This window comes from Boleophthalmus pectinirostris, unplaced genomic scaffold (genome assembly GCF_026225935.1).
Source record: "Boleophthalmus pectinirostris isolate CB_2022bp ecotype Guang Dong unplaced genomic scaffold, ASM2622593v1 HiC_scaffold_23, whole genome shotgun sequence".
Classification (NCBI taxonomy): domain Eukaryota; kingdom Metazoa; phylum Chordata; class Actinopteri; order Gobiiformes; family Gobiidae; genus Boleophthalmus; species Boleophthalmus pectinirostris.
The window spans coordinates 21,950,663-21,978,211 of NW_026571207.1; the positions used below are offsets into that span (position 1 = coordinate 21,950,663).

Below are 27,549 nucleotides of genomic sequence, written 5' to 3' on the forward strand. Positions count from 1 at the left end.
TTTTGAAACAGTTTATTTTTATTTATTAGTTCAAAATGAGTTCACACGGTAGACAAATCAAAACAATAAAAGCTGTACATAGTGTCAATAGAACTTTTATCATTATTATTACCAGTCTATTACCAAAAGGTGCACAAACCACAGTGCCCTCAGAAATAAGGACAAAATACATTGAACCTTCATAAAGAAGTGTACATATTGGCATAGACAAAACTGTTAAAAATGCCATGTTTTCATCAGTCACCTACATTCAGGGTTAAAAGATATAAAGCAAAAATATTCCAGGGAAGGGTTTCAAGTTGTAGTTTTCTACCCATTAATGATTTGTTTGGGGACTTTTGTTTATTGTAAACAATGCATGTATAATCTTATGTAAATGTGTTTACTTCATGTCTCATGAAAGAAGACGTTCACATTTTTAATAATCAATAGTGAAAAAACTTCAGCTTTGGCAAATATTGAAAAATAATTTCCTGATGGCCAAAATCTATTACAAGCACTACAATGAGTAGCTGTATATAAAAAAGGCATACCTATGTATTGAAAATAAATTAACTATAAAATATATAATATATGAATTGTGTCCATGTCCAGACAAGAATATCATTACATAACATTGTATTTGTTTTGTTAGAAACCTGATGTAAAAATGCAGGGCAGCCATGTTGACAGCAGATGTCTTACACATATGTGATATACAGGTCTCTTTATACATCGCTTCAGCTGAGGAAACTGACATTCAAGTTTCATCTCTGGACAGCAGCCAGTACTAAACACAGACTTCCAGTTCTGGTCCTCACTCTTTCTATTGAGTGGTGCCCATAACAAACAGCAGAAGACTTGGGTGGAAGTTGTCCCCACCTCCCACAGAGTAGGTGATATTGAGCAGGTGATACAGAGCTGTATTCCAGTAGAGTCTGAATGAGGCCCTCAGCAGGAACAGTTCCCACAGCCCTTCACACTGTTCAGGATCTCCTCCTGCAGCTTCTTCCTCTCCTCTTCCTTTTGGGACAAGCGCTCTGCTGGTGCCTCTGGGCTGCTCTGGCTGCTGTTCAGAATTTTGCTGTTTTGAGTGTTCCACAAGTCTGCATACAAACTGTTGGGTGTACTGAGGAGGGCCTGGTGGGTGCCTCTCTCTGCCACTTTACCCTGGATTAAAATACAAAAGATTAAATCAGGTAAGAAAGACCACATGATAGACAGCCAGTTAGGGCAGCATAAATGATGACTGTTTTAGCCATCATCTCATACTGCGCAGTGCTGACCAAACTGCCGAGAAGTGTGCTCCCCTAGAAAGCTTACCGCCTCCCCAACAACTGTTGCATTTATCACCAAAATATGGCTCTCATACACAGACGCAAATTCACAGGCAGAAAACACACTTCCCTCCCACACAGTGCAACACAAATGAACCTGCCCCTTCCCCCACTTTACATGAGCGTGCAGAGGTGTTGGCACCATCTTTAGTACACCCAAGATGAGCATGTGACTCCTTCTGCTCGTTATTTTAATGAGCACCGCAGGCAGTCCTCTGCTGGTGACACTGGCAAACGCAACGGAGAGATGACACGCAAACATGCATTCACACCACACTCCTCTGATCCCTCCCATCTGACTGGAAAACCTGCAAGCACAAATGGACACTTGCTGCTGTTCTGAGGAAGAGCCCCATTCACTACAGGAGGGGAGATGTCACTTAATTTATGTTCAAAACTTTCACACTAGCCATTTATGCTTTATATGATCTTACAGCAACACAGCACCTTCACCTATTTATTTATAATCTTTTAAGGTTTCATAAAGCTCTCCTAAGTACCCCAGGGAAAAATATACAGTAAAGAAATATGTTGAAGATAAACATGTCAATTCAAAGGGACTATTCTTGTACACGGTTTCATTGGTATCTGGACGCTGGCCCATACTTTATTAGTCACAAATACAAATAAGACATGCCATCTGACCAAAACAGCTAGCTGGGTCTGACTGCTTTAATGAGCCCTTATGGAGAACATAATATGTACGTTTGGACCTGCGGCGTGCTGTTGCTGTGGACATTAATGAGAAAACGAAGCATGTTTCTCACGCACTTTGGAGGCAAACTGGAAATAATAGCCAAAAGCAGACACTCCATTCTCTGGTCATGCAGCTGTCAGATAGGGCATGGTGAGGTTCACACATAGGGGAAAATAATTTTCTTTTAAGCATATGCAACTAATTGAACTGCCAACTTCCATATTATTCACTTCTTTGAATGGTGATACTGCACTATTGCTGAATAGAAAAGGTCTCATGCGCTACAGGGACACCTTACCTGACTGAGCACGATGATCTCATCTGCATCTACAATGGTGGAAAGTCTGTGGGCAATGAACACTGAGGTTCTGTCCTTTACCATTGCCTTCATGGAAGTCAGAATGTTCTGAAAGAAGACAAACACAGTGTCAATGTCAAGCTTTAGAAGAGTATCAACTAATGCACAGAAAAATACTTTCTTGAGTCAGTAATAGACCCAAGGCTTAAGATGAAAAATGTAACATGAATGACAGAATAGATACGAAATATACTTGAAACGCCAGGTTGCTCAGCGACAGTACATTTCAGCTATTTTTTTTTACATTATAATGAAAAGTCAATACACTAATACATATTAACAATACTTCCAGTTAAATCATGCCTACCTTCAAATACACATTCAGTGCAATGATGTGAAACTCTGATTTTTTTTTCCCCCATTAAATATAACACTGACAGAGCAGCGGATTAAGGGGACAGGCAGGTGGAGGCAAACAAAAATGTTCATTGTTGAGCATGTCAGTGGTTTAACATATGTCCCAGCAGGCACAAGGCTCTGCAGCATCAGTGCACCTACAGCAGGTGATGAAGTGGTGCTTGTTTTTGTGAAAGTGCATGTGGCTACAAGAAGGTGGCATTAAGAACATGTTTAGTGAGTCATTGTTTTTTTTCCCCATACACACCTCTTCAGTTATGGAGTCAAGGGATGAGGTGGCTTCATCATACAAGAGAATGGGTGGATTTTTTAATATGGCACGAGCAATGGCAACACGTTGCTTCTCTCCTCCTAAAACAAACAGTTAACATTAGATTTGCGCTCACAACTGTCATGTTTAACAATGGAGGATCAGATATGTGATGGTAACTACAGAATGAATAAGCAATAAATAAAGTAGAGATCAAAATGACCGATCGCCTGTTCTAGGTACAATATGCCTTGTTTGTAATCTCATTTTTCAGAATGTAATGAACTGTGAAACCGCAGGTTTTATTGTTAGTTTAATTTTTAACGTTATAAACCTTTTATAGGCATAAGAGGTCAGATGACCTCTTGGTTGTGTTAATAATGATTACAATTAAAACCTATAATCTCCTGGCAGAGGCTTCTCTGAAATACCAGAAAGTAATTGGCATCACTTTGCCTTTGCTTTCATTTTGTTCACACTCCATATAAAGAAATCTGTGTTGCCAGTAATTGTGTCTTGAATGCTGAGTGAAAGTGTTCACAGTCAAATTTACGTGGGCTAAATGAGTTGAATGATAATTGCAGTCAAATACTACACAGCGTTCTGCATCCACAGCAGAAAAGATACTGCAGGCAAGTTAAGTGAAGAGGAAATAAGTGATACCTATGTCATATTTTACAGCTAAGATATAAAATGTGTTTATTTCTACGTGTTCTCAAATGTGTGTGGAGAACCTCTACGCTAGACTTCTTGCTTATTGTAATAATACAATTTTCTAAAATGCTACTAATAAATCAATCAATCATTGCATTACACACTGCAATTACGATGTGTTGTTTGTGCACAATCCCTGAAACACAGATGACAAAACACTACATTAAAGATACAATATTTAAACAGAAGCTAACCTGACAGCTTCAGGCCCCGCTCCCCAACCTGGGTGTCATAGCCATGGGGCATCTTGAGAACAGCGTCGTGGAGGCCTGCGAGACGTGCGACGTAGTACACATCCTCCGCTGTGGCGTTGATGTTCCCATACTGCAGGTTGTAGAAGATGGTGTTGTGGAAGAGCACGGCATCCTAAAGACAACAGTTAAAGAAAACTGAGCATTCAGAGCTTTTTTAGCAACTAAGACACAAATAGAGGACTGCAGATAAAGGCGGGTAGGAGGCAAAGACAAAAAGCAAATGACAAAAAAATATAGTTTGTGTACCATCTGTTCAGATAAGCCTGTGAGCCCACTGCAGTGAAAGCTTTGTTGTATGTGGATTCAGCTTGTATTAATGGTGTTCACATTTTTGGTGTTTATGTTTTCATAATTTAAAAATGATTTTAATATTTTTTTCAGTCAATGTCTCAGGTGCACAGAATATGTCTTTGTGAATGTGGTGCGTGACAAACCTGAGGTACAACCCCCAGAGTTTTCCTCAAACTGTCAAGGCTGACTTCTCGGATATTCTGCCCTGCGATGTAGATGTTCCCCTGCTGTGGCTCATAGAAGCGGAACAGCAGCCGCACAATGGTGCTCTTCCTGAAACATGGAAGAAATAATCAGCTTTGTCTCAGCCTCCAGATGATATCAGGTGATAACACTGGCTGCTTACACAAATGAGGCATAGCATGCTGATGGTTACCTACCCTGACCCACTGCCGCCAACTATAGCCACCTTTTTTCCAGCAGGCACATCAAAAGTCACTCCGTTTAACACTTTTTGGCCCTCCAAATATTCAAAGTAGACATCCTCAAAGCGAATGGTGGCCTCCTGTGGTGTGATGGCTAAGGCAGGGGCAAGATCCTTCTCCTAGGGCAAATCATCAGAGGGATTAGTCGATTGAGGCAGAAAGAAAGAAGAAGAGATATAGAAGAGCCATTGGCATAAGGGGCCTAGTATGATGCAACGATAGTCCAACACCTTGTAAGGGAGGTTACTGAACACAGAGCCTTCACTCACTCCGAATAGCTCTGGTCCTGAAAGCAAATGCAAAAGTGTCTTTTCAAAGGGCATGTGAATCTTACACATTGTCCTTGGTTGTCACTTGCAGTCAGCAGACACAAAGCGGTGCATACAATATCAAGCAATAGTGCAAACTGTTAGGAATGTAAAAATACCCAAATCAGAAGGGGAACTAACATAGTATTCACCTCACTGTACAATATTTTTTGAAATACTGCAGGAGCCAGAGAGTTAAAACTATTACTGGGCATTTCTTCATGTGGGATACAGTGAAAGAGCAAAGTAGGTTTGTTCCCTTTGCTTTTTAGAATTTTGCAGCAACAAAATGACTTGTAAGTGCTTTTTATGTATTATTCTGTAATAGTTCGAGAGACTTGACAAATGAGCATTGATTGAAAATATTCTTTTGTGTCAGTTTGGTTCAATAATGACACTGGAAATGGAGGACTGCTCTAGTCCATATGACAATCACAAAATATCACTGCCTTTACCGTAATTATTTTTTTTTACTTCTTCAACAATCAGTTGTTACAGCCCAATGACCACAGTTTCAGTAATTGTTAAGTATCAAGTAAAATTGCAATCAATGTGGCATCATTACATGATGTCCCAATTGTTTTTCAATTAAATTTTTTATATTGAAAATATATATTGACACATCTGTGTTTCAGTTTTCTTGTTTATGTATTTTTTTTGTAATTATTCATTATAATAATCACAGTGAATCACTTATTTCGATCTGCTGCAGAACCCTTGGTTCATGTGGCATATGTATTTAGTGTTTTGTGTCAGGTAACCATGTTTAATGTTTATGTTGTGGATGCAGAGGCGGTGGTTCACTTCTCAAACCTGTATTGCAAATGATCCTAGTGCTTCAAACTCTTTCAGAACACAGGTACAAACTATGGCACCAGTCAGAAAAGTGAATTCAGCTCCAATAGGTACAAATATGTGAGCTTCCTACCACCTGTATTTTGACCTCAGAGAAGTCTTGAAGCAGATGGTGAAGAAAGCATGTTCTAGTCAGAGTCTAGCCTTCAACCTTTGGTCAGCTACAATATGCTGTAAGCACATTTTTAGAATATGCATCTGACCTTATGGAGAGGTATAAAAAGTGAAACTTCACTGGTGTAGAAAAGAAGATGGTCACATAAGAAACTTCACCATATAATTCCACCTTTAGTAGGGGTGGACAATATAATGTGACAATATAAAATTAAATTGTGGTATATCAAACTAATGCCCCAAAGCAGGATATTTATTGGAGCTCTATGCTCAAGCACAGAGGCACATGCCATTTACTGTTCCCCACACATCCTCTTATTGGGCAACCTTAGTCCAGTCATCTTAATGATTTAACATGTGATATCTGAACTCTCAGGAGTAGAGGTTAGTTCAGTGAGAGAGTGTTCTGTGCTTTATAATCATTTGACTTCAGAAGATGATGAATGTAGCTAAGATAAAAAAATATTCCAAGATGCAACAAAATCATTCTCATAGAAACACAACCAGATCTATAGTTCTTTCAGGAAAATCTCAAAAAGTCCATCTTCTGCACTGTCTGACAAAGCAACAATGTGTTAAGAACAGAACAGAAATGTAAGCCTGGATGTGAACCCATGATCCAGATTTATAAAAGAGTCAGCAACAGATAAAGAAATGTGTGCTGGCATGTAATTACTCCCATTGTTTACAGAAGATATTTATGGCAAAAGCAAATTATTGGTTCCCCTGTTAAAACATGAGAGAAGACTATGTAACTATTGGAAAATGTCTGCATATAAAACACTGCATAAGTACTACAGTGAGAAAGAATCAAGGTTTTCTGAAGCTATGATTTCACATCATTTAAAACTCTATCAACAGATCATAACCCGAATCTTTTATACTTAAAAACTCTATTGAAAAGAGCACAGCTCACAAACAGTTTACCTTGATCTTGGTGTCAACGCTGAGCAGAGTGAAGAGCGTGTTCATGTCTATTAGCGCCTGCCTCGTCTCTCTATAAACTGTTCCCAGGAAGTTGAGCGGGAGAGAGAGCTGGAAGAGGAGGCCATTCACCATTACCAGGTCTCCCACTGTCATTGAGCCTAGAAAACAAGACAACATTTTACATGGATGACACACTCCCATCTATTGAAACTATAGCAGCTTTCTTTGGAGACTAAACCTAAAAAGTAAATACTGTTCATTCAAATGCAGACAAAAGCTGAAACTGTCCAAATCTTTTTCCACCTACTGTGATTTCATTTTCTGCATCAAGGCTATTTTATTTTCTATTCATGGCACTTTTTCATCCTTGCTGTGTTTTGTTCCCATTTAGTTTCAATTATTCAGTTCACTTAGGGGTTTACCTGCAGTTTTCTCATTGTCAGTCTGATGCTTGAGTACTGCATGTTTCTGCTTGTGTGTTTCTGTCACTGATCCCACGCATAAAAGAGTCACACAATCGTTTTGTTGATACACACTTTTATGAGTTCATGACGATTACCTTTAAAACTCAACAAACCCACAGCTTTCCCTTAAGACACTTGGAGCAGAAATAAGGTCCACTCACCTGCAGTAATGCCTTTGCTGGCTAACAACATAATGGCAGTGAGGCCGACACTGAAGATGGCGCTTTGGCCAAAGTTGAGCATGGCCAATGTCGACGTGGTTTTCAGAGAAGATGACTCGTAGATCTTTAGGAATGCATCGTACCTTTCAGCCTCATACTTCTCATTGTTGAAGTACTGCCGACAGGTCAGAGGAGAAAAGACACCAAGGGGAAAGTGAAAAAAAAAAATAGAAACATTGAACACACTCAGGAAGACTCTGACAAGCATTAAGGCAACATTCACTCGTAGTGACTGCTGTGGACAAAAACATGGGTCTAGGTTGGCTTATTATAAATGTTTTTGGTCCCAAAGTTTTTGTAGATCAGAAGTGCATTCTAAGTAATAGTACATTGGTATTTCACAAACATCTGTATTTACAATGCTTGTTGATAACAAGACAATCATGACTCTCTTGAGTGTTGTTCAACACAAGCCACACTAATTTGAATACAAAAAAATATAGCACATGTGTATTGGACACACCTCCTATGAATCAGCCATAAGCAGCACCTCTTTTCAAGGACAACACAAACTACAGCATCAAAACAACAGCTCTCTGTAATGCTGCTGCCAATTACCTAATGCTGATGTTTGTTTAGTTAGCACTATTGTTTTGCCACTATGGTTAAGTGGGCGATTTGCTTCTCCGGCTCATGGCTCTGGAGAAGTGCTACAACAGGCAACAGATACATTTGAATATAATGAAATGCAAGAATTTGACAAAAGAGAGGAAAAGTAGCACACGGAGGACAAGCTGAAGCAGGCACCGTGTTGTGTTCAGGTTCCCAGCCAGCTCTTTGTGAAAGTGGAACGGATTTCTGAGTGGGCGGAGATCTAATTACATATGCACACTCACATCCAGAGTGATGCTAAATCAGGCCGCATTGACACAGATGACACAAAACACGTTAAGAAAAACAAGCCAAAACATAATGCAGCCACAAAAAATACACAGACCTGATATGTGTATTGAAATGTATCATGAGATAAAAATAACTTTGTAACTTATGTAAGTCCTCTCCAAACTTAGGATAGGTTTGACTTAAAAAATAAGTTTCCATTTATATTGCATTACACTGGTTTCTACATGTCAATGCACAGACATGCTTCAGTGCCAAAATAAAACACCTGTTTCAACTGATTCCCATGTTAGATGTAGTTATAAAAAGTCACATTTTACTGCAAAAGGACCAGGGACAGTAACCCAAATGTCTATACATTTGTAACAAACTGTTTTTGCCATACTTGGAATCAAATCAGGTAAGCTATATGAAAAATGAAAGCCTAATGTTCAGATTTAATTTTAGCATGACTTATCAAGAAAATGTGCACTGAAAGTAGCATTGGTTTACCTTGACAGTCTCATAGTTAAGAAGGGAGTCAATTGCAGCATTTCCAGCATCATTGTCTGCTTTGTTCATTTCTATACGGAATCTTGTCCTTTGAAAAAACAGACAAAGTAAACATATATTGTCATTCAATCAATAGTGTATCTGCACAGTCATCCTCAAATATGAACTAATTGATATGGTTACTGTTACCTCCACTGGGTGACGAGAATAGTGAACAAAGTGTACGCTGATAAAGTCCCCAAGGCTACTGCAGCAAACTGTCCACCACATTTGTAATACTGTGGAGAGAAATCTCAGTCAGCGTCACTCACATGCTCAAAGTGACTTTTGCACACATCAGAGCACTGAGCCTTGACATCAGTATCACAAGGCCATTTGAAAATGTTTTGACCATTCCTCTATTAAATTGAGTGTTACAAATGGAGAAAAAAAATCAAGGAACTAATCATGCTAATACTCAGGCTATTTAGGCAATGAAGTCTGTCCTCGTTACAGGCAAGATGACATTATGGCTTAGACTGGAATTCTAGCACAGAGCTATAAATGGACTTCTTTCACTGGTGAAGTTAAGGAGCAGCTCTCCAGGCCAAACATACATTTCAAACGTATACAGACTTATGTAATAAAGACAATTTAACATAATCAGTCAGTGTGCCTCGGGTTTGTACCTTGCCCATTTTTACAGTAAAAGCCCCATTCTGCTTAGATAGATTTCAAATATTCGTCTACTTTGTTAATATGCACTAATGCACTCTATACTGTGCAGGGTTAACATTCTGAGAATTAAAATTTATGTTAAACAAAAATTAAATAAATAAATCTCTAATTGACTCATAAGATCACAGAGCAAGAACACTGATAGCTAACAAAATATTTTATTAGACAAAATTAGTCCTATAAAGCCTGTGTATAAATTCAATAACAACCCTGTTTATTATACTGGTAAATTTTACCTTTAGAGAAAGTATAACCTAACAATTATTTATTAGTAGTATTTTTTCACTGTAGAATAGGGTGTTTTTGCTTTATTTTGAATATGAGTTAATATAATGTATTTTATATTATTGCAATTGAATAGGACAATAAGTGAAACCATGATTATGAATTCAATTCATTGCACAGCCCTACCTAGAAGTGACTACAATTTGATGTTGTGAATTCACCACTGTAGTCCAAGTACACTAGAGTGTGATTTTTTTTTTTTCTTTTTTATTGTGTGCATTCAGTTGTTTCTCATTTGTTTAACTTACAAGAATGGCACTGACGAGACCCATCTCAAACACTGTAGGTCCTAAATTAAAGACCAGAGCGCTGAGGACAAAGGAGATGCCCCTCGTGCCACGGTCGATGGCTTTGGACAGCGCACCCGTCTGGCGGCTCAGATGAAAACCAAGGTCGAGATTGTGCAGGTGAAGGAAGACGTTCTTAGCAATTCTGCGGATTGAGCTCTGGGCCACTTTGCCGAACACAGTGTTCCTCAGCTCATTGAAGAGGGCCGCACAGGCCCGTGACGCACCATCTGGGAGAGTGAAGAAACAGACACTTTAGCACACCTGCTGTGAAAGGCAGGGATGATCCAACAGGGACTGGTGCTATCAAGACTAAATCTATCTTCACTGAGAAATGTTAGCGAGCACTCAAGGGTGAAGTGTGTTTTGACCTGTCCCTTTCTGTGTTTATCCAAGACAAATGGAAAAAGTTGAGGCACTTCAATCTTGATCAGGCCTAAAGTAAGAGGTTTTTTCTCATATTGTGTCTATAGGCCCTGTTGAGCTGGAGCAGTAGCCTCGACTCGCCTCTGTAATTACAGAGATGGACGCCATCTATAACTTATGACACTACAGTGCTCCACAAAAGGAAGAAAAGCACACACAAACATACTGCACGTGGGTCAAGTGTGCGCAGAATTATATTAAAACTACACATAACAAAAGAATAACAGAATCAGCCCCATCAGGTCTGAATCAACTCTAAACCAGTACTTTCCAAAAAGGTAAAAACTGCATGTCAAATGTTTTAGCAAATGTATCCCTCCTGGTACAGTTTTCACCTGTGTGAATAATGTGCCGAGACCAAAGTGGGTTAGTAATTGTTCTGTCTGTCGATCTTCATGGGTCTGTAATGTGGCGTTAAATGGGAAAGCTCATCTAATGAACAACGTGTCCACATCTGACAAGGAAGGATGAGCACAGCACAAGCTTTGCAGACAAATTACACATTTCCCAGCTTGTATATCATGTCCTGAGCATGGCACGCAAATTAACACAAAAATAAAACTCCTTTCAGTAAGTGTTTCCTCCTTTTTCACTACAGCCATTCAGTCTACCTTGAGTTCTGTTGATGTGCTCCAGTTATTTCACAAGAGCATTAGTGTGCCAGACCTAACAGGCTCATTAAAATAAGTGGCTGCAAAGCTTAGTATATTGCAACTGACTGGTCACAAAGACTTGCAGTAGATGCTAGGTCCACTGCATTTATTTATTTCTCTTTTCAATACAATCTCACACTCACACTACATCGCACCTTTGTCTTGCATTCAAGAACTGGAACAAATTAATCCAAAAATATAGATCATGCCCAAACAATTTAAATTTAACTTGTGGGTCATTCCATTTCATCAAATTTACAGAAAATCTCGTGCATCATGTTTTTTAAAAGTTTAGAAAAAATACCAGCTGGTCCCTTACTAGCATGTACCAACCCTGTGAAATTTTAGTCACTTTCAATCAATACTTTTTAAGTTACAGCTCATATAGTGTCAATAGTGTGGGAGTATGTGTCAATTTAATGACCCAAAATCACGAAATTTTTTTCTCGGCCGTTTTCACAGGTCGATATCTCCTTAAGTATCATATATAGAGGGCTGATATTTTGTAGGCTTGTACTCCTCTACTCTGCATTCAAATAACTGCTATCGAAAGCTTGGTATCTCAACTCATTTTCATTTTATATGAACTTAAAAATGAAAAAAAAAAAAAAAAAACGTGTTCCTTTCCGTGGCATACAATTTTTAGCCCCTTTTTAAACCTACTCGTAGGTGTAGTAGACCTTTAAATTTTTTTGAGAATCAAGATATGTACTAGGACTGTTAAAAAAAATATCACCAAATGTTGAAAATTTGAAATAGGTTATGTGTGAGAGTCCTGTTAAAAACAAGAAAACATAACATAGTCCGATGTCCACATATAATTTATGGCATGTGTGTAGTGATACAGATTTTTTAAATTATTTTTATTTGAAAGACCAGAAAAAGACCTTTCATATGGTACCAAACACATGTATTTTATGAAGCTCCTTCAATTTTTAATTGTATCTTGAACATTCACATTTGACACAATGACACAAATATACAGTGACCGTGTACTATGTTTTATTCCAGCAGCTAAAGCTCCCAAACATGAAGAATCAACAAGCATGAATCAACAGGATGTGTTACAAGACATCTTAAAAACCCAGAACCCAGAACATGTATGTCTTATTCATCATCAGTATCTTCATAAACCCAGTCGGTCCCAAAGCTTTTGGATTTTCTGGCCGAGGTCACGGCAGCATGGACAGTCCTCACAAGCTTGACCACCAGATTTCTCCTCAACCTGTGGAGGCTTTTTCATCCCTGGTGGACTGGTTTTAGTTGGTTCAGTTGACCATGTTGACTGCGGTGTGGCCTTGTAACTTTAGTCAGACGCTTTGTCATCTGTGCACTACATACATTTTTTGGGAGTAGGCTCTTGGTCCTGTGGTGATCCAAACATGTACTGGCTCTCTTAAAATATATATTAAAAAAAATTGCATTTGGAACTATATACAGTCCCTGACAAAAGTCTTGTCGCTTATCCATTTTGTAGAAACAAAAGCTTATAACCTGACGTTAAATTAATCAATTGATTTTAGAAATGTCTCATATGAAAGCTAAAACCCTCCCAAATTATGCTCAATATACTAAAATAAATTTGCTTCACTGAAGAAAGATTGATCATTTAATGAACACAGAAAGGTCAGATTTTGGAAGACAAAAGTTTTGCGATGGAGTATGCGATGGAGCACCATCCTGCTGCAAAATTTGACCCCTTTTATGTTTGGGAATGTAAGAGGTAGCTAATACTTCTTGATATTTTAGGCTATTGATATTGCCTTCCACCCTGTAAATGTCTCGCACCCCCCCATACTGGATGTAACCCCAGACCATGAGTTTTCCGCCACCAAACTTAACTGTTTTCTGGGTGAATCTTGGATCCATGCTGGCTCCAGTAGGTCTCCTGCAATATTTGCAGCGGCTGTGATGTAATTCAACCGAGAATTCATCTGAGAAATCCACCTTCTGCCACTTTTCCAGTGTCCATCCTTTTAGCAGGCTGTGGGCCTTGGCAAATGCCACACGTTTTTTTAATTGCCTTTTGTTTAGTGCTGGTTTCTGTGCACTGATTCGACATTGGAGGCCATTTCGAGACAGAATTCTACAAACTGTTCTGGTTGACACAGTGACTTGAGGTGACCAGGCCTGGTGGAGCTCTGCTGCAGTGGAAAAGGTGCTGGCCTTGGATTTTTGAATCAACAAACCGTCCTCCTGAGCAGTTGTCTTGTGGGGTCTGCCGGACCTGGGCTTGTCAAAAACATCTCCAGTCATTTCAGATCTTTTTCTTATTCTTTGTACTTGACGCTGAGACACATTGAAGGTGTCACCACCTCAGCAGTGGATCTGGTCTTCAGCCTCTTGATAATTAACGCTTTGGTCTCAGGGTGGATCTTAGGCATGTTGTCAGAGGTCAAGTTGCAGTTGATGTGAAGGTCTGGTGTGCTGGGGTTCTTTTTATACACACCCACTAATTGATTGATCAGTAACTGATCACAGGTGAGGCTGTAATCTAGGATTGGGTGCATCATATGACAAGGGGAGAAGACTTTTGTCTTGCCAAAATCTGACCTTTCTGTGTTCATTAAATGATCAATCTTTCTTCAGTGAAGCAAATTTATTTTAGTATATTGAGCATAATTTGTGAGGGTTTTAGCTTTCATATGAGACATTTCTAAAACCAATCGATTAATTTAAAGTCAGATTATAAGTTTTTGTTTCTACAAAATGGATAAGCGACAAGACTTTTGTCAGGGACTGTATGTTCACCCCAGAATAAAGATGAATATGATTTTTTATATGCGATAAATTCCAACAAATCCTCAGCACTTTCCATTTAAGGCTCCATAGGACTTTCTTTACCTGCTCAGGTGATCCGAACAGGATAGGGAACTGTTTCCTCACTTCTTGGCTGCTTCCCAATGTTTGAGTTCCTTGCGCACCAAAATCTATTGTAATGTTTGCATAGTCTTGAACATCAATGTGCTGTCCACAACTAACAGAAGACAATATCATATTGTTGAACATGACCTGATTGTTTCTTTAATATGAGAAAAATCTACAGCTGTTTTCTCGGATGTCACATAACTTGTCAGATACTTTGTCACATCAAAATGATTATCAAACCATTTGATTCAGTCTTTAAATGTTTAGTGACCTTAGCTGCTGGAATAAAACATAGTGCATGGTCATTGTATATCATGTCATTGTGTCTTGCACTGTGACCAAAACCTCAAATGTGAATGTTCGCGATACAATTAAAAATTGAAGGAGCTTCATAAAATACATGTTTGGTACCATATGGAAGGTCTTTTTCTGGTCTTTCAAATAAAAATTATTCAAAATTTTTTTTATCACTACCCACATTCCATAAATTACATGTGAAAATCAGACCATGTTACATTTTCTTGTTTTTAACGACCCTCACACATAACCTATTTAAAATTTACAAGATTTGGTAATTTTTTTAACAGTCCTAGTACATATCTTGATTCTCCAAAAAAAAATTTAAGGGTCTACTACAACTACACGTAGGTTTGAAAAGGGGCTAAAAATGGTACGCCACGGAAATGAACAAGTTTTTTTCATTTTTAAGTTCATATAAAATGATAATGAGTTGAGATACTAAACTTTCGATAGATGTTATTTGAACACAGAGTAGAGGACTACAAGCCTACAAAATTTCAGCCCTCTATGTGAGATATCGACCTGTGAAAACAGTCGAGAAAAAATGATGCTATTTTGGGCCCGTAAATTGACCCCCCTTACTAAATGAGCTGTGACTTAAAAAGTATTGATCGAAAATCACTAAAACTTCACAGGGTTGGTGCATGATAGTAAGGGACTATAATTTTTTCAAAATTTTTTGAGATCGAAGTGTGTGGGCCATTTGTTGAAATGGCGTGGAATGACCCTTGTACATTAGCAATAGGGCAGCATAATATGTTGCAGTTAAATTGAAATTTCACTTTCTGAGTCGAGGTAATTATCAAATCACAGAGGCTGCAATTATCTAGATAATGAAAATATATCATTTCTTTTTTTACTGAACTAGTTGTACCTGTAGTTTAGTGAGACCTCTACAAACATGTTCTGAAATTCAAATTCATGGGATGTTTGCATTAGTTTACCAGTTCTTCTCTCAAATGGTACTGTCCCTGTTTTTTTTTACAATGTAAAACTGAGTACCACTTCTTAAACCTTTATCACAACAACATCTACCCACAATTGCAATTATAAAATTCATCTTTCTTCAAGACCTAGTGCAGACCTATTTATAGCAATTTCTTCCTTAGCATTTGAGTACTGTATAAGAACTGCTGACCTTGTGAGGGAAAAAAAACAACTCATAACAAGGTTGTCGGGATGAACGCCAGTAAACTGCAACTCAGAAGATCACAATGTAAATACTGGGACAAGGGAAAGAGCATTGATATGAATGTTTGCAAAGGTCAGAGTGTTGATAATAGGGAGGTCCTCGGTCCCCTTGTGAGAAGAGCCGAAGCGGCAAGTGTGGGGCATGTCTGGGACTCACAGCCAATCAGCACGGCCGTTGCCATGGTAGCCACCGTGCTTGGCGCGTCATTCAGGTTCAGCATGTGTCCCGACATCTGGTTTAGCTCGTCCACTGCATACTTAAACATGAAGGGCACCATCACATTGGTGAGCTGGGAGGGCACAGAGACAGAGGGGGAGAGGGAGCATATTAGTCAGGCATATGCTCAATAAACCCAAGTGTCATTTTCCTAGCTCCCTGTAGAGTCACTTCAACAGATAGATCCAAATTGTGTTTTGTGTTAACACTGCAGTCTGCATGAACAAAAAATTATCTTTTTTTTTTTTTAAATTTCTTTTGTTTGTAGCTTATTGCTTGCACGTTTTGTGTGTATATTATTGTTACTGGCTTTTGGGCTGTGGGTGCGGAGCTAGTGCTTCCTGCTAATGGAATTGAAATGGTTATTAGGGCTAATTAAAAGCGCAGGGACAGCTGTGTGAGTCAGGCGAGTCCACTGCACATTAGGACAGCTAGCAGACAGCAGCTCACAGCTACAAGTTTCCATTTGAAACACATTTCAGATGAAGCTCTCAACCCCACACAGTGCAGGGCCTTTGTTAAGTTTTCAGATTTGTTTCAGGTCATTAGCAAAAAATTATTTTGTAAAATATGAACGATATCAGGGCATCTACCACAGAAGTACCAGCATAGAGAATTATGGCACATGCACAATGTGAAATAACTTTTTGGCTTTTATCCGGTATGTGCTTGCTAGACATAACGGACACATACAAGTTCATCCAGATCCAATGATTACAAGGCCGGACAACATTTATTCATCAAGACCATTTCTTTTATCCTGCATATTCAACTGCAGTGCACATGTTCCTTTCTCTATAGTTGATATCATACACATTATCATTATAAATGCCATTCTTAGTCAAATACAATGCAAAACCATGTGTCATTTTCCAATCATAAGAAACTAACTAACTTAAACTAACTATCACAATCAAGAAGCAGGTATTCGGTAATTGAAATTAAAATGTCACTGATTGTATGGAGTGCAGAGGTGAGTGGGACAGTAACTATGCAATTACTCAGTTGATTTAAAAATTGCCTCTACTATGCTGGAGATCTCAGTTCAAACCAACAAAGTAGAGAAATTGAGGCTAACTCCAGCCATGCAAGAAAATGGAAGGAGAAGATTGGATTGCATACGTGTTTTCTCCTCTTTTGTGCACACTGGAGGGAGCCATGCTGAGCAGCAGCAGGCCACACTACTTATTTAGGAGCTGTGAATTTGTGATTGTTTTCCAGGGTGTAAATTAGAGACCATCAACAAAGGAGCAGGAAAAACATCACTTACTGATAGATGTGTGCAAGAAGTATAAGAAAAAACAATTAAGCATTCTTTGTTTTTTATCCCAAAAAAATTTACCGACAGTTTTAGCTTAGTCATGATGAGTGGGATAAAAGTGTTTTTTAGTTTTTGCCTCTTAGGTTTAGATGTAAAATGTTAAAAATATTTCAAAGGAAAGTACCTTAGCTCCAGCAAGAAGACTCAGTGAGATTGCAACACGTGCCCTTAGGTCTGGTCTATCTTTTGGCCACACATATGACAGCATTGCAGATAGAATTGTTGCTGAATTTACCTCCTTCAGCTGTCAAAGAAGAAAAAAACAACATTATTTACACAGTTTAAAAGCATATCTAGATAAAGAGAATGTAACAGAACCTTTATTTGTCCAAATACAGTTCGGTCTTAGTATTACCTTACATTTGAAGCATTTATTTATTGGAAAATGCTTTACTAAAATTTTCCTCCAAAAAGCAATAGAAAATTTTAAATAAATCTAGACAGACACATGAAAATCAAATATAAATAGAAGCCCCATGAGAAATTGCAACAGTGGAGTCTCCAGGTGGACTTGGGGATCCAAACTGACACTACAAGTCCCAAGAGGGGCCTGGACTGTCATCCCAGCTGAGGCTGCCAACACGGCTGTTTACTCTCACTCCTCTACACACCTGCTACTGTGGCTCGATGCAGGCCAAAAAATATGCAGTAATTCCTCTAATCCGCTCAATATGGTAGGACCACGTTATATGGCACTACCTCCAAGCAAATTACAGAGAAAATGTGCCCAACACCTGTCTTTAATCAAATACAATCAAGCAACACAGGAGAAAGGTGTATTAACAGTTAATCCCATGTAAAAATCTAGTATATGAAATTAAAGTGCTTTCCCTTAATTTACATGTTGTCAACAAATAAACACACACACTAAATGTTATAATTGTTAAAGCATTAGCACAAAAAATGAATGAAATACACCAGAAAATGCTTTCTAATGTAACAATACTTTAGTACTGATAGATACTTAAAATAAGATCATCTGACAGGTTTGTACCATTTAAAGTTTTAAACTGTCTATAAAACATTTTTTTAAACTCTGCAAACAGATAAGTGTGTTTGACTTTGTGTAAACACCACACAATATACACTTTCTATGGTAAGGGACATTTTATTTGGTTCAGGAAAACATACAGCTACTAAACTTGAAGAGAAAATTATATAATTATTACTTTTACTCACCACATTCTTTGGGTCTGCACTCAACCCTCCTCCTGCATGTCCATGCCAGCATGATCTTTTGTCTATTTTTTGCAAATGCTGTAAAACATCAAGGTATTTAGAGCCAATTGTAAGTTATATCTACTCTTCTATGTATACAGTATGCTGCTGACCCTGGCTGCCTCCAAGATCTGCCGACTGTTTCCACATCTGTTTGAACTGCATGCTGCTGTTCTTTGGTTAGTGGCACCCAACTATAACACAGAACACATAGTTAATCATTAAGCTAAATGAATAATCAAGTAAAGTTTAGTGAACTTTATAGCGTTAAAATGATTAACATGTGGAAAATAAGCAGAACATTAACAGTGTAACAGATGAAGAAGAAATGTGAACCACTAAATAAAGATATATATATATATTTATTTATATTTATATTTTTTTTTTTTTTTGTTTTGAGAATCTCAAAATTGTGTTCATAGCCCGCGATGAAGGGTGGGACCAGGACCCCTAGGACCCTTATCTAACTATTCAGGAGTGACAGAAGTTTGGCTGGTGCTGAATGATGTAAAGCACGTGACAGATAACGCAGACAACCACACAGCTTGTAGGCTAACAACAGTTTATATATATTCTACAAAATGTGTGGAAAAAAAGTAAAGAAATTTGAATAAACTTTTTGTGCAAGTGAAAAAGTATTAAAAATGCAGCGTTAAATATTGCTGACATCAAATGGTAAACCTAATACTGCTCAATGTGATCTGCTGAGCAACTTAATTAAAGCAAGTTAATAAAATGATGATGACATCGAAAATCGTGTACAATATAGGTCAACATAGTTCATAAAGATCCCAAATATCTTTAAGAGACAACATATCTTAATTAAGTAACTCCGAACACGTCCTTTCCTGTAAAACGTTGCCAAAAACACAATGTCCTTTAAAAAGTATTACACTTTAACTTACTAGATATGTATGTTGATGTTTATGATCCCCGCTGTTTTCATTTCGACTTCTATTCCAGACATGATATGAGCTAGTTTGTCGAAGAATACACGCCAATTTTCGTCTTTGAAAGTAAAATCCGCATTTTAGAGAGACCAACATCGGCGCCATGTTTCTGATCAGGAAGGCGGCCAGTGGGCACGCCGGTAACGTCATATCCGGTGTACAACGACGCTGACAGCTAGCATAGAAGCAGGGTTGATTATTTATTTTTTAAAGGAAATGTTTGTCTGATTTTTGTTATTCTTCAACCGAATCAACAATTGTAAACTTTTTGATAGAAATAATACATTTTTGGACGTCTGGGAGATAAGGTTTGGGCACACATCGAAGCCAAAGGAAGAACACGTTGTCTGACAGGCTGGTGCTTCTTTTTGTTGGGAGTTTAGCCCAAGTGCGCGCGTCTCTCGGCCGACTCTGTCAAGTACCTCAGGATGCCATGCCATAACCAGCAAGTGAATAATGTCAGCAGTGGCCAAGAACTCCCAATGAAGCAAGTACGATTCGCAAATAGCACCAACAATGTGCCCGGAATATTGTCGGACAACGACTCAAGTAATGTGACAATACAACCCGTCAATAATCAAGACAACCTTGGACCTCAACTAAAGCTGTTGCCTCTGAATGACCAGATCCGAGAGTTACAGACCATTATCAGAGACAAGTGAGTCCTTACGTTTCTTATTTTACCCACAGACTACAACAAAGATAACCCGATTGACCCTTGTTGACCTTATAAACGGCTGTGACATATTAGCACATCATATAAGCATATAGATTCATCACGTTTCACATATATATAATCAATATATCGCCTGTTTTTGTTATTACAGTGCATAGCGTTGTGATAAACATCAACATGTATGTATGTATAATAAATGCCATATAACACTCACAAAAAATGTGTATTGTGCTTTATGCTTTCAGGACCACCAGCAGAGGAGATTTTGTGTTTAGTGCAGACAGATTGGTAAGATTAGAACTCATCAAAACTCTCCTAAACACAATTTCATAAACCAGTGTATAGAGACTGAAGGCAAAGAAGGGGAAATGTCCTGCCCAAGTACACAACAACAGTATGCACTTGGCATAGCTGTGATAAAAACGCATCTGCCAGTTTTCAGATTGGGGGCGAGTGCTCTACCACTGAACCAATGCAACCATGCCTAGAATTCTTTGACCTTATTGTCAAATACACATACAGCATAAAAAAACTACTAGGGAGACCAATTGTATCACAATAATAATTATGTTGCAGACATTTAGTTGGACCAGGAATTAATTTGCTTTAATAGTCTGATGTTTGACCTCAGATTAGACTTGTTGTTGAAGAGGGTTTAAACCAGCTGCCCTATTCGGAGTGCACGGTTACAACACCTACAGGTATGATGGATGACTTCAGAGAAAAGGCTGCAGAATAGCTTATTTGTGGGTTTTGTTTGTTGTTTATTCCTTCTTTGTTTTTTCTTCAGGGTACAAGTATGAAGGTGTGAAGTTTGAGAGAGGCAATTGTGGTGTCAGTATCATGAGAAGTGGTAAGTCATATCTACCCATACCCATGAATTATGAAGCCAGTTTATTTTTAAAGCACAATTTACACACAAGTCACTCAAATGACTTATAATATTATATAATAATATATTATAATAACAGATTTTGACCCAACAAAATTCACTAATATAATTACTTAAAAGTAAATTGATTTATATTAGACAAGACAATGGAAGATTTAAAAAAAATGTCCAATGTACTGCTAGACTTAATTGTTTAAAGTCTTGAAGACTATCTGAAACAGAAATTTAAGTAAGTGGGTTATGCAGTATTGGCCATTTTTGGTGTAAAACACAGTTGTTTGTGAATTACATCTGTTAACATTTATTTTGTTCTTCATAGGTGAGGCTATGGAGCAGGGTCTCAGGGACTGTTGCCGCTCAATACGAATCGGCAAAATCCTTATCCAAAGTGATGAGGAAACACAGAAGGCCAAGGTCTATTATGCCAAGTTTCCCCCTGATGTTTACAGGAGGAAAGTGCTGCTCATGTATCCCATTCTTAGTAAGTACAGTACATAGAGATGCACACTTGCTGTCATGTACCAATCCAAGTTTATCACCCTATTTCTCAGTAAATGTCATAGGATGCTCAAAATTGTTCACTGCTTCTAGCAGAGAAGTTTCTCTTGAACTGACCTTCAGTGCGAGTCTGCATTTCCACATCATACCAATTCACACTGTTCTGATAATTATAGCTCTTAGGACAAAATTATATACTGCCTCGGAGATAGCCACCAAGCTACTGAATAGCATAATAAGGGCCAACAAAAATAGTATCTTAATAGCCTTGGTTTCCCAGTAGCAAAAAGTAACATTTTCAGTTTTTTATGATGCCATATGATCAAGTTTTGAAGTATGTTTTAAAATGTCATAAAGCCAAAGCATATAGTCATACTGATACTTGTAACAGGCTTGGAAATGAGAGCCTGCCAAGGCTCATAGTTATATCTTTCTATCATTATGTTTGGTTCTTTCAGTATATTGTAAGAAACACATCTCAAGTTTAAAATTACATAGTTTTCTTGGTAATTCGAGATTGTTTGTGCCTGCAGGTACTGGAAACACCGTGATTGAAGCGGTGAGAGTGTTGCTAGAACATGGTGTCCAACCTCGCCATATTATCCTCCTCAGTCTCTTCTCTACACCTCATGGTAAACCCCGACTACATCTCTTTTCATTTATATTTTATAGCCTTACCCTCCTTTGTCATAACATTAAGATGAAGGCACTTATTTTATCTATATAATTTGCATTGAACATTTTGAAATTCGCTACACACACAGAACGCTTTACAAGTGTAAAAAATGAAGCAACACCACCAGGAACTAGTCCTCACTTGTCCATCTTGACAACATGAATCTCAGTAGAAAATTACAGAATCACTCCATACTTAAATCAACTCGTGCATCTTTTCCAACTTTATAGGAGCCAAATCAATCATTCAGGAGTTTCCGGACATCACCATCCTCACCACGGAGGTCCACCCAGTGGCTCCCACACACTTTGGGCAGCGATATTTTGGCACAGATTAAGGAGGTTTGAGCCTATCACAAACTTAAGGGACATGATCTTATTTTATTTTTTGTCTTGTTTATTTAAATATTCTAAGTCAGGGGTGGGCAAACTTTTTGACTCGAGGGCCACAAAGGGTTCTAAAATTTGATGGAAGGGCCGAACCAAGAGCAGATGGATGGAGTTTTTTGGCAATCCACCTCATAAGAGAAAAAAATAACATGGGATATGTAGAAACTATGTCCCATGTTATTAAAATATCCCATAATTGAAAATCATTACAAAGCTCTACAACAAAATATCTGTCTTTCAAGTCCCACGGTATTTATTATTTATTGAAATGAGTGTGAAAAACACTGAAAATTATTATTATTGTTGTTCTTGAAGGTCGGTGGGCCGGATTAAGAAGATTAAAGGGCCACATATGGCCCCCGGGCCGTAGTTTGCCCACCCCTGTTCTAAGTGTTTCCTCTTGTTTTGCCAAATACTTACACTCTCCAAAGTATGCAATATCAGGCAGAATTGAGTTGTATTTTAAGTGTAATCTGTGTTTTTGCATTGTTCTTAACTATAAAAAGTTTGACAATGGATCATTTTATTTTGCATGTTACAACACAGATCAATTGATAAAGGCTTTATATTTGTCAAATGGCATATAAACAAAGTTAATTAATATGGACCTTTGCTGCAGTTGATTTTTTGAGAGGCATGATGGCATATTTTACTGAATGCAAGGATTTAACAGGACAAATAACATTAGATACAATAAATATGATCACTAGTGTCATTTCGCCAAGGCTGGTGAGCATCAAGATATACAAACACTGCCAGCACCAGGTAATACGGTGAATCTGTAAACCTAAAAAAGTTCCACATTTAAACAATAGAAACAAAATAACATACACCTAAACCTTAGCATTCTACATTTTCCAATACTGCTGTCCCACCTTTTATAAGAACACAGCAATAATAATAAATATGTTGCTGTCTATATTTTAGTATATAAGCAGCATTTAACTTGGCTTACACAAAAATGTTTACAGAATAAAGCACAAAAACATGACATCAAAACACCATCCAAACAAAGGCCCAACACTTTGTACACACATTTTAGTGCACTGTCAGCACTTAAGAGTAGTCAAGTTTAGACAGCTTGAATAATAAGATGTTATTTCTAGCATTTAAAAAAGTCATACAAACAAAGTAAAAAACATTGCAGAATACTGATCTCTACCAACCAGCGGATGAGGATCAGTTGCTTCATCTACAATATTTACAGGTACCTGCATATTTAATTAATCCTTAAAAATAAAACTGAAAATACAATACACATACAATAATGATTTAATCTTTCTTATTGGGAAGGTGCACTGGATTTATGCCAGTAGTTCCCACAAAACACATTTTCATATTAAGTAGCAAACTACATGATATGTTAGGATATGCAGATACTTTGAATAAACAGTAATTTACCAATTATGTTTTGGATACATTCTTTGGGTCCATTTGAGAGCAGAATTCAGCAGAAATAGTCAAGATTAAATGGTTCTTTTAAAATCCAAGTAGTGGTATAAATATAAGACAAAAACAAAATTGTAACAAAAAACAAACAAAACAAAAAAAAAACACATAAAATGACCTCAGTCTGTAACAAAAATGCTGACCTATACTACCATTGTTTTCCACACTCATCAGGTACAGGTCAAGTTATAGGGTGTAACATTGTACACTCCTACAGACAACTCAACACCTCAGTGTCAAAAAACAGATTAGTGCCAAGACGGAAGCTCTTCAATTCACAGCAAGTCATCTGACAGAAGATGACACATTGGAAATACGGAGCTGGGAGTACACAAACTCAACCTCAATACTGATTATCCTATTACACTGAGATTATAGGATACATTTTATATTTCAGATATCTCAATTAATATGACCCATAGGCGCATGGATCGCCAGGTTTGGCCCCCTTCATGTATTTCATTAAAATTTGACTAGAATAAATCTACAACAAAAGAGTTTAGGAGATGATCACTTTAAAATAGTTCTTGTTAGTAAGTACTACTCCTCCATCTCAATGGTAACTGATGGGTCGTGCTCTCCCACTGAAAAGGAGAAAAATAAGAAGCAGCATTTAGCACTGAAAAGGATAACTGCAAGTCTAGCATTAAACCACTAGGTGGTAGTAGAATGCTAAAAGTCTGACAGTGTACAATTCAACCCCAATTTACGTGAGAGAATACAATTAACCACAAAAGACATTTATACAATGAATAGATATTACAGAAAATTCAACACCGTTTGGATTTTTTATATTATATTATATTTTTCAGTAAACACTGTATGTGGTTTCACAATTGCAGAAATTAACAAAGAAAAAAAAAAGCCTCTTACCAAAGCTTCCTTCCTCAGAGCAGTCGTCTGACTCCTCCCACATCTCTGAAGCCAATAATGGATTTTGGGATTCACTTTGATTCTTCAAGGGGAAGAAATGGCCATTCCCTTGACTGAAGAGTGAACAGTGAACAGACATTGAAAGTAAATATTGATTTAGCGCCTAATTTAGACTTGATAGGCCAATCAGTTTTAGATAGGCACTTGCAAAATATCCCCATTGTAGAACATATAAATGTAATCTCATTTTTGAATGCTGCATGCATGTGGAAAACTTACCCAGTAAAGACTGGGATGAGCCACAGTCTGTGGTCCTCTCCAAAAACCTGCTGCAGGTTTCTTCTTATACCCACATTAAACCCATTTTTGTCTGGTCCATTGACAAAAACTGGTGCAGAGAAAGCCTCTACGTATACAAATAATATACAGAAATGTCTAAAACAATATGCCAAATTAGTAATGTGTTAATATTTTTAATAAACAAATGATGCTTGCCTAAAGTGGATCGATTTTTTGCCACCAACCAACAATGATAGCCAAAGAGGAACATGAGACTGACGAAGAACATGACCGCCACAAACATGAGGAAGAGCACATGGAACTTGGCCGGTCCATTTGGCAAATCCCCCTAAGCCAAGAAGAGGAGAGGCCAAAGTGCTGATGAACTTACAAGATATAATGCATTCAGTATTTATTTGACACGGTCACTCATGACTCATGGTATAACACTTACCACCCAGAATTTGAGGAAATATTGAAACACTGTTGCTGCAATAAATACACAGTAAAGGATTGAGTATGACAGGAAGAGAAGAAAAAACTTGTAGTTGGAAAATCCCACACAGTTGTTCACCCTAAAATGTCAGATACAAATTTACTGCATTAGATCAAGTACAAGATTGAAGCTTCATGTAGCAAGTAGTTTACAGTGTACATACCAAGGACAGTGATGGTCCATCTTCAAAACACAGCTAAAAAAAGGAATACAAATATTACACTACTATTTTGCCAGTTTGTATGATGGAGAATGGTAGGAGAAAGCTAGACATTGAGGTGCGAGTTGCCATTACTCCTCCAAAAAATTTTAGTACTTTTTTTATCCTGTATTCCATATTTTAATAATTCCTGTTCCATCTGAACATTACTGCCAACAGCATCTGTGTCTCTTTTGCAAGGTAAGATGTTGCTCTGATTCATCACTCAGGGATATATGTGCCAACAAAACAACACCTAATAATTACAAACTGCTCTTCACCAAATAATATGTCTGGCCTTGGGCACTACTTCTACATGAATGGGTGAGGAGGAAAGACAGACTTACGTTTCACAAACTGAGCAGTGGTGACATCGGTCAGGCTTCAGCACCTGGCAGCGGTCACAGAACCTGATAGCTGGAGACAAGAGGATGACCAGTTGAATGAACGACATTTGAGACATGCGTTACCCTTTGCTTATTTCCTGAAGCTTCGAACTTCGCAATCAGCACTAATGAAAGAGATACATTGGCTGATTACATTAGATGGGGATGCTCTAAGGTCCCTAAGAGTTGATTGTTTTAGCCTACTTGTTACCTCACTAGGGTGCACATGACCAAAGAATAAAAACTCTAGAATATTACTTGGAAAACAGATTACCTCCAGATTGTGCACGGGTGGAAATGGGCAGCTTTTTTGCTATCTCAACAAGGATCTGTTTCTGAGCATCTGGCCTCTCCTCCATCTCATATCTTTCTTTGTCTGAATATGAGAGTTGAAACTGATAAAATATAAAAATGTTAGTGTGGGTGTCATCCATAGATTTCAGTTAGTAATAGGACGCTGGTATACCTTTTTACACGGAGAAGCAGGAGGCGTGAATATGGACTTCCAGTAAGTCCACGAGAACATCATAAAGCAAATATGAAAAACTAGAAGATAAGCCACTGCAGCAAAAACACAGTACCATTCATTAATCATAAGACAAGACCTCGTGCCTATAGCGATCAATAACAACAAACTAAAATCAAGCACTTACCTTTTTCGAATGTATTAGAAATAGTGACTGTAAAATAAAAGAAAAAAAAGTATTAAAGCATATAAAGTAAACACGTGAAGAAAACACAATTACATATCTTACTACATGCAATAACAGAGATTTGATTATTCTCTGTACCAATCGTAAAATGATTAACTGTATTTACACAGTTTTTAACACATTACTAATTGGTTTATTTTTGCTTAGACTTGTGTATTATTAGTAAAATACGTTCAAAAGCTCTTTCCGCTTTGTTAGTTGCTAGTTCTGGCCGCATAATGCTGTCAACACTACTGTGCGGAAATCTGCGACGTCGCCGGCAAAACGAAGACAAAATCACAACAAATCGACACTGTTTCGAATACTTACACAAGCATAACTCAAACACGTAGGCATAGTACGACCACAGGACCACAGAGGTGATAATAAGGACGGGTATCCAGGAGAAAACCTTTTGACAGCATCTCAAACCTCTGGAGAGAGCCATATCCATCTCATCTCACGGCTGATCGGGGCTCGACTACTATTCCTGGGATTTATCCATCAGTGACGGGAGGCAATCAGGAAGCGATTTACTAAGGAAAATTCGCAGACGGGTTGCCAGATTGGGTGGATTTTCTTACCTGAATATATAGACTGTATGCCTGAATGTGAAGAAGTGTGGCGTTAACGATTGAAATTAGTAGCTCTGCTTGTGGTACAGAATGTCAAGGTTTGTTTGTTTTGTCATGGCTACTTTAATCGGAGTTAACTAGATGAGCTGGTAA

At 38.0% G+C, this 27,549-nt stretch overlaps 3 protein-coding genes across 3 annotated transcripts; 1 reads left to right on the forward strand and 2 right to left on the reverse strand.

Annotated features, from left to right (window-relative positions):
* abcb7 (ATP-binding cassette, sub-family B (MDR/TAP), member 7) lies at positions 1–19,481 on the reverse strand. The gene is made up of 16 exons (XM_055159673.1): positions 19,272–19,481; positions 18,480–18,560; positions 18,328–18,405; positions 17,273–17,392; positions 15,768–15,900; positions 10,134–10,402; positions 9,073–9,161; positions 8,884–8,971; positions 7,492–7,666; positions 6,867–7,024; positions 4,618–4,781; positions 4,381–4,510; positions 3,887–4,058; positions 2,976–3,079; positions 2,312–2,419; positions 1–1,149 (listed from the first exon to the last, which is right to left on the reverse strand). The coding sequence occupies exons 1-16, from the start codon at positions 19,464–19,466 to the stop codon at positions 931–933; spliced, it is 2,283 nt and encodes a 760-aa protein (XP_055015648.1). The 5' UTR covers positions 19,467–19,481; the 3' UTR covers positions 1–930.
* On the forward strand, positions 19,471–23,054 carry uprt (uracil phosphoribosyltransferase (FUR1) homolog (S. cerevisiae)). The gene is made up of 7 exons (XM_020928825.2): positions 19,471–19,974; positions 20,238–20,280; positions 20,624–20,693; positions 20,783–20,845; positions 21,204–21,365; positions 21,916–22,014; positions 22,289–23,054. The coding sequence occupies exons 1-7, from the start codon at positions 19,745–19,747 to the stop codon at positions 22,393–22,395; spliced, it is 774 nt and encodes a 257-aa protein (XP_020784484.1). The 5' UTR covers positions 19,471–19,744; the 3' UTR covers positions 22,396–23,054.
* On the reverse strand, positions 22,954–27,319 carry zdhhc15b (zinc finger DHHC-type palmitoyltransferase 15b). The gene is made up of 11 exons (XM_020928254.2): positions 27,152–27,319; positions 26,783–26,809; positions 26,596–26,690; positions 26,404–26,524; positions 26,091–26,160; positions 25,708–25,740; positions 25,503–25,623; positions 25,265–25,397; positions 25,049–25,175; positions 24,770–24,882; positions 22,954–24,480 (listed from the first exon to the last, which is right to left on the reverse strand). Exons 1-11 carry the CDS (start codon positions 27,273–27,275, stop codon positions 24,437–24,439), a joined length of 1,008 nt encoding a protein of 335 aa, XP_020783913.1. The 5' UTR covers positions 27,276–27,319; the 3' UTR covers positions 22,954–24,436.
* Between the last annotated feature and the right edge of the window lie 230 nt (positions 27,320–27,549).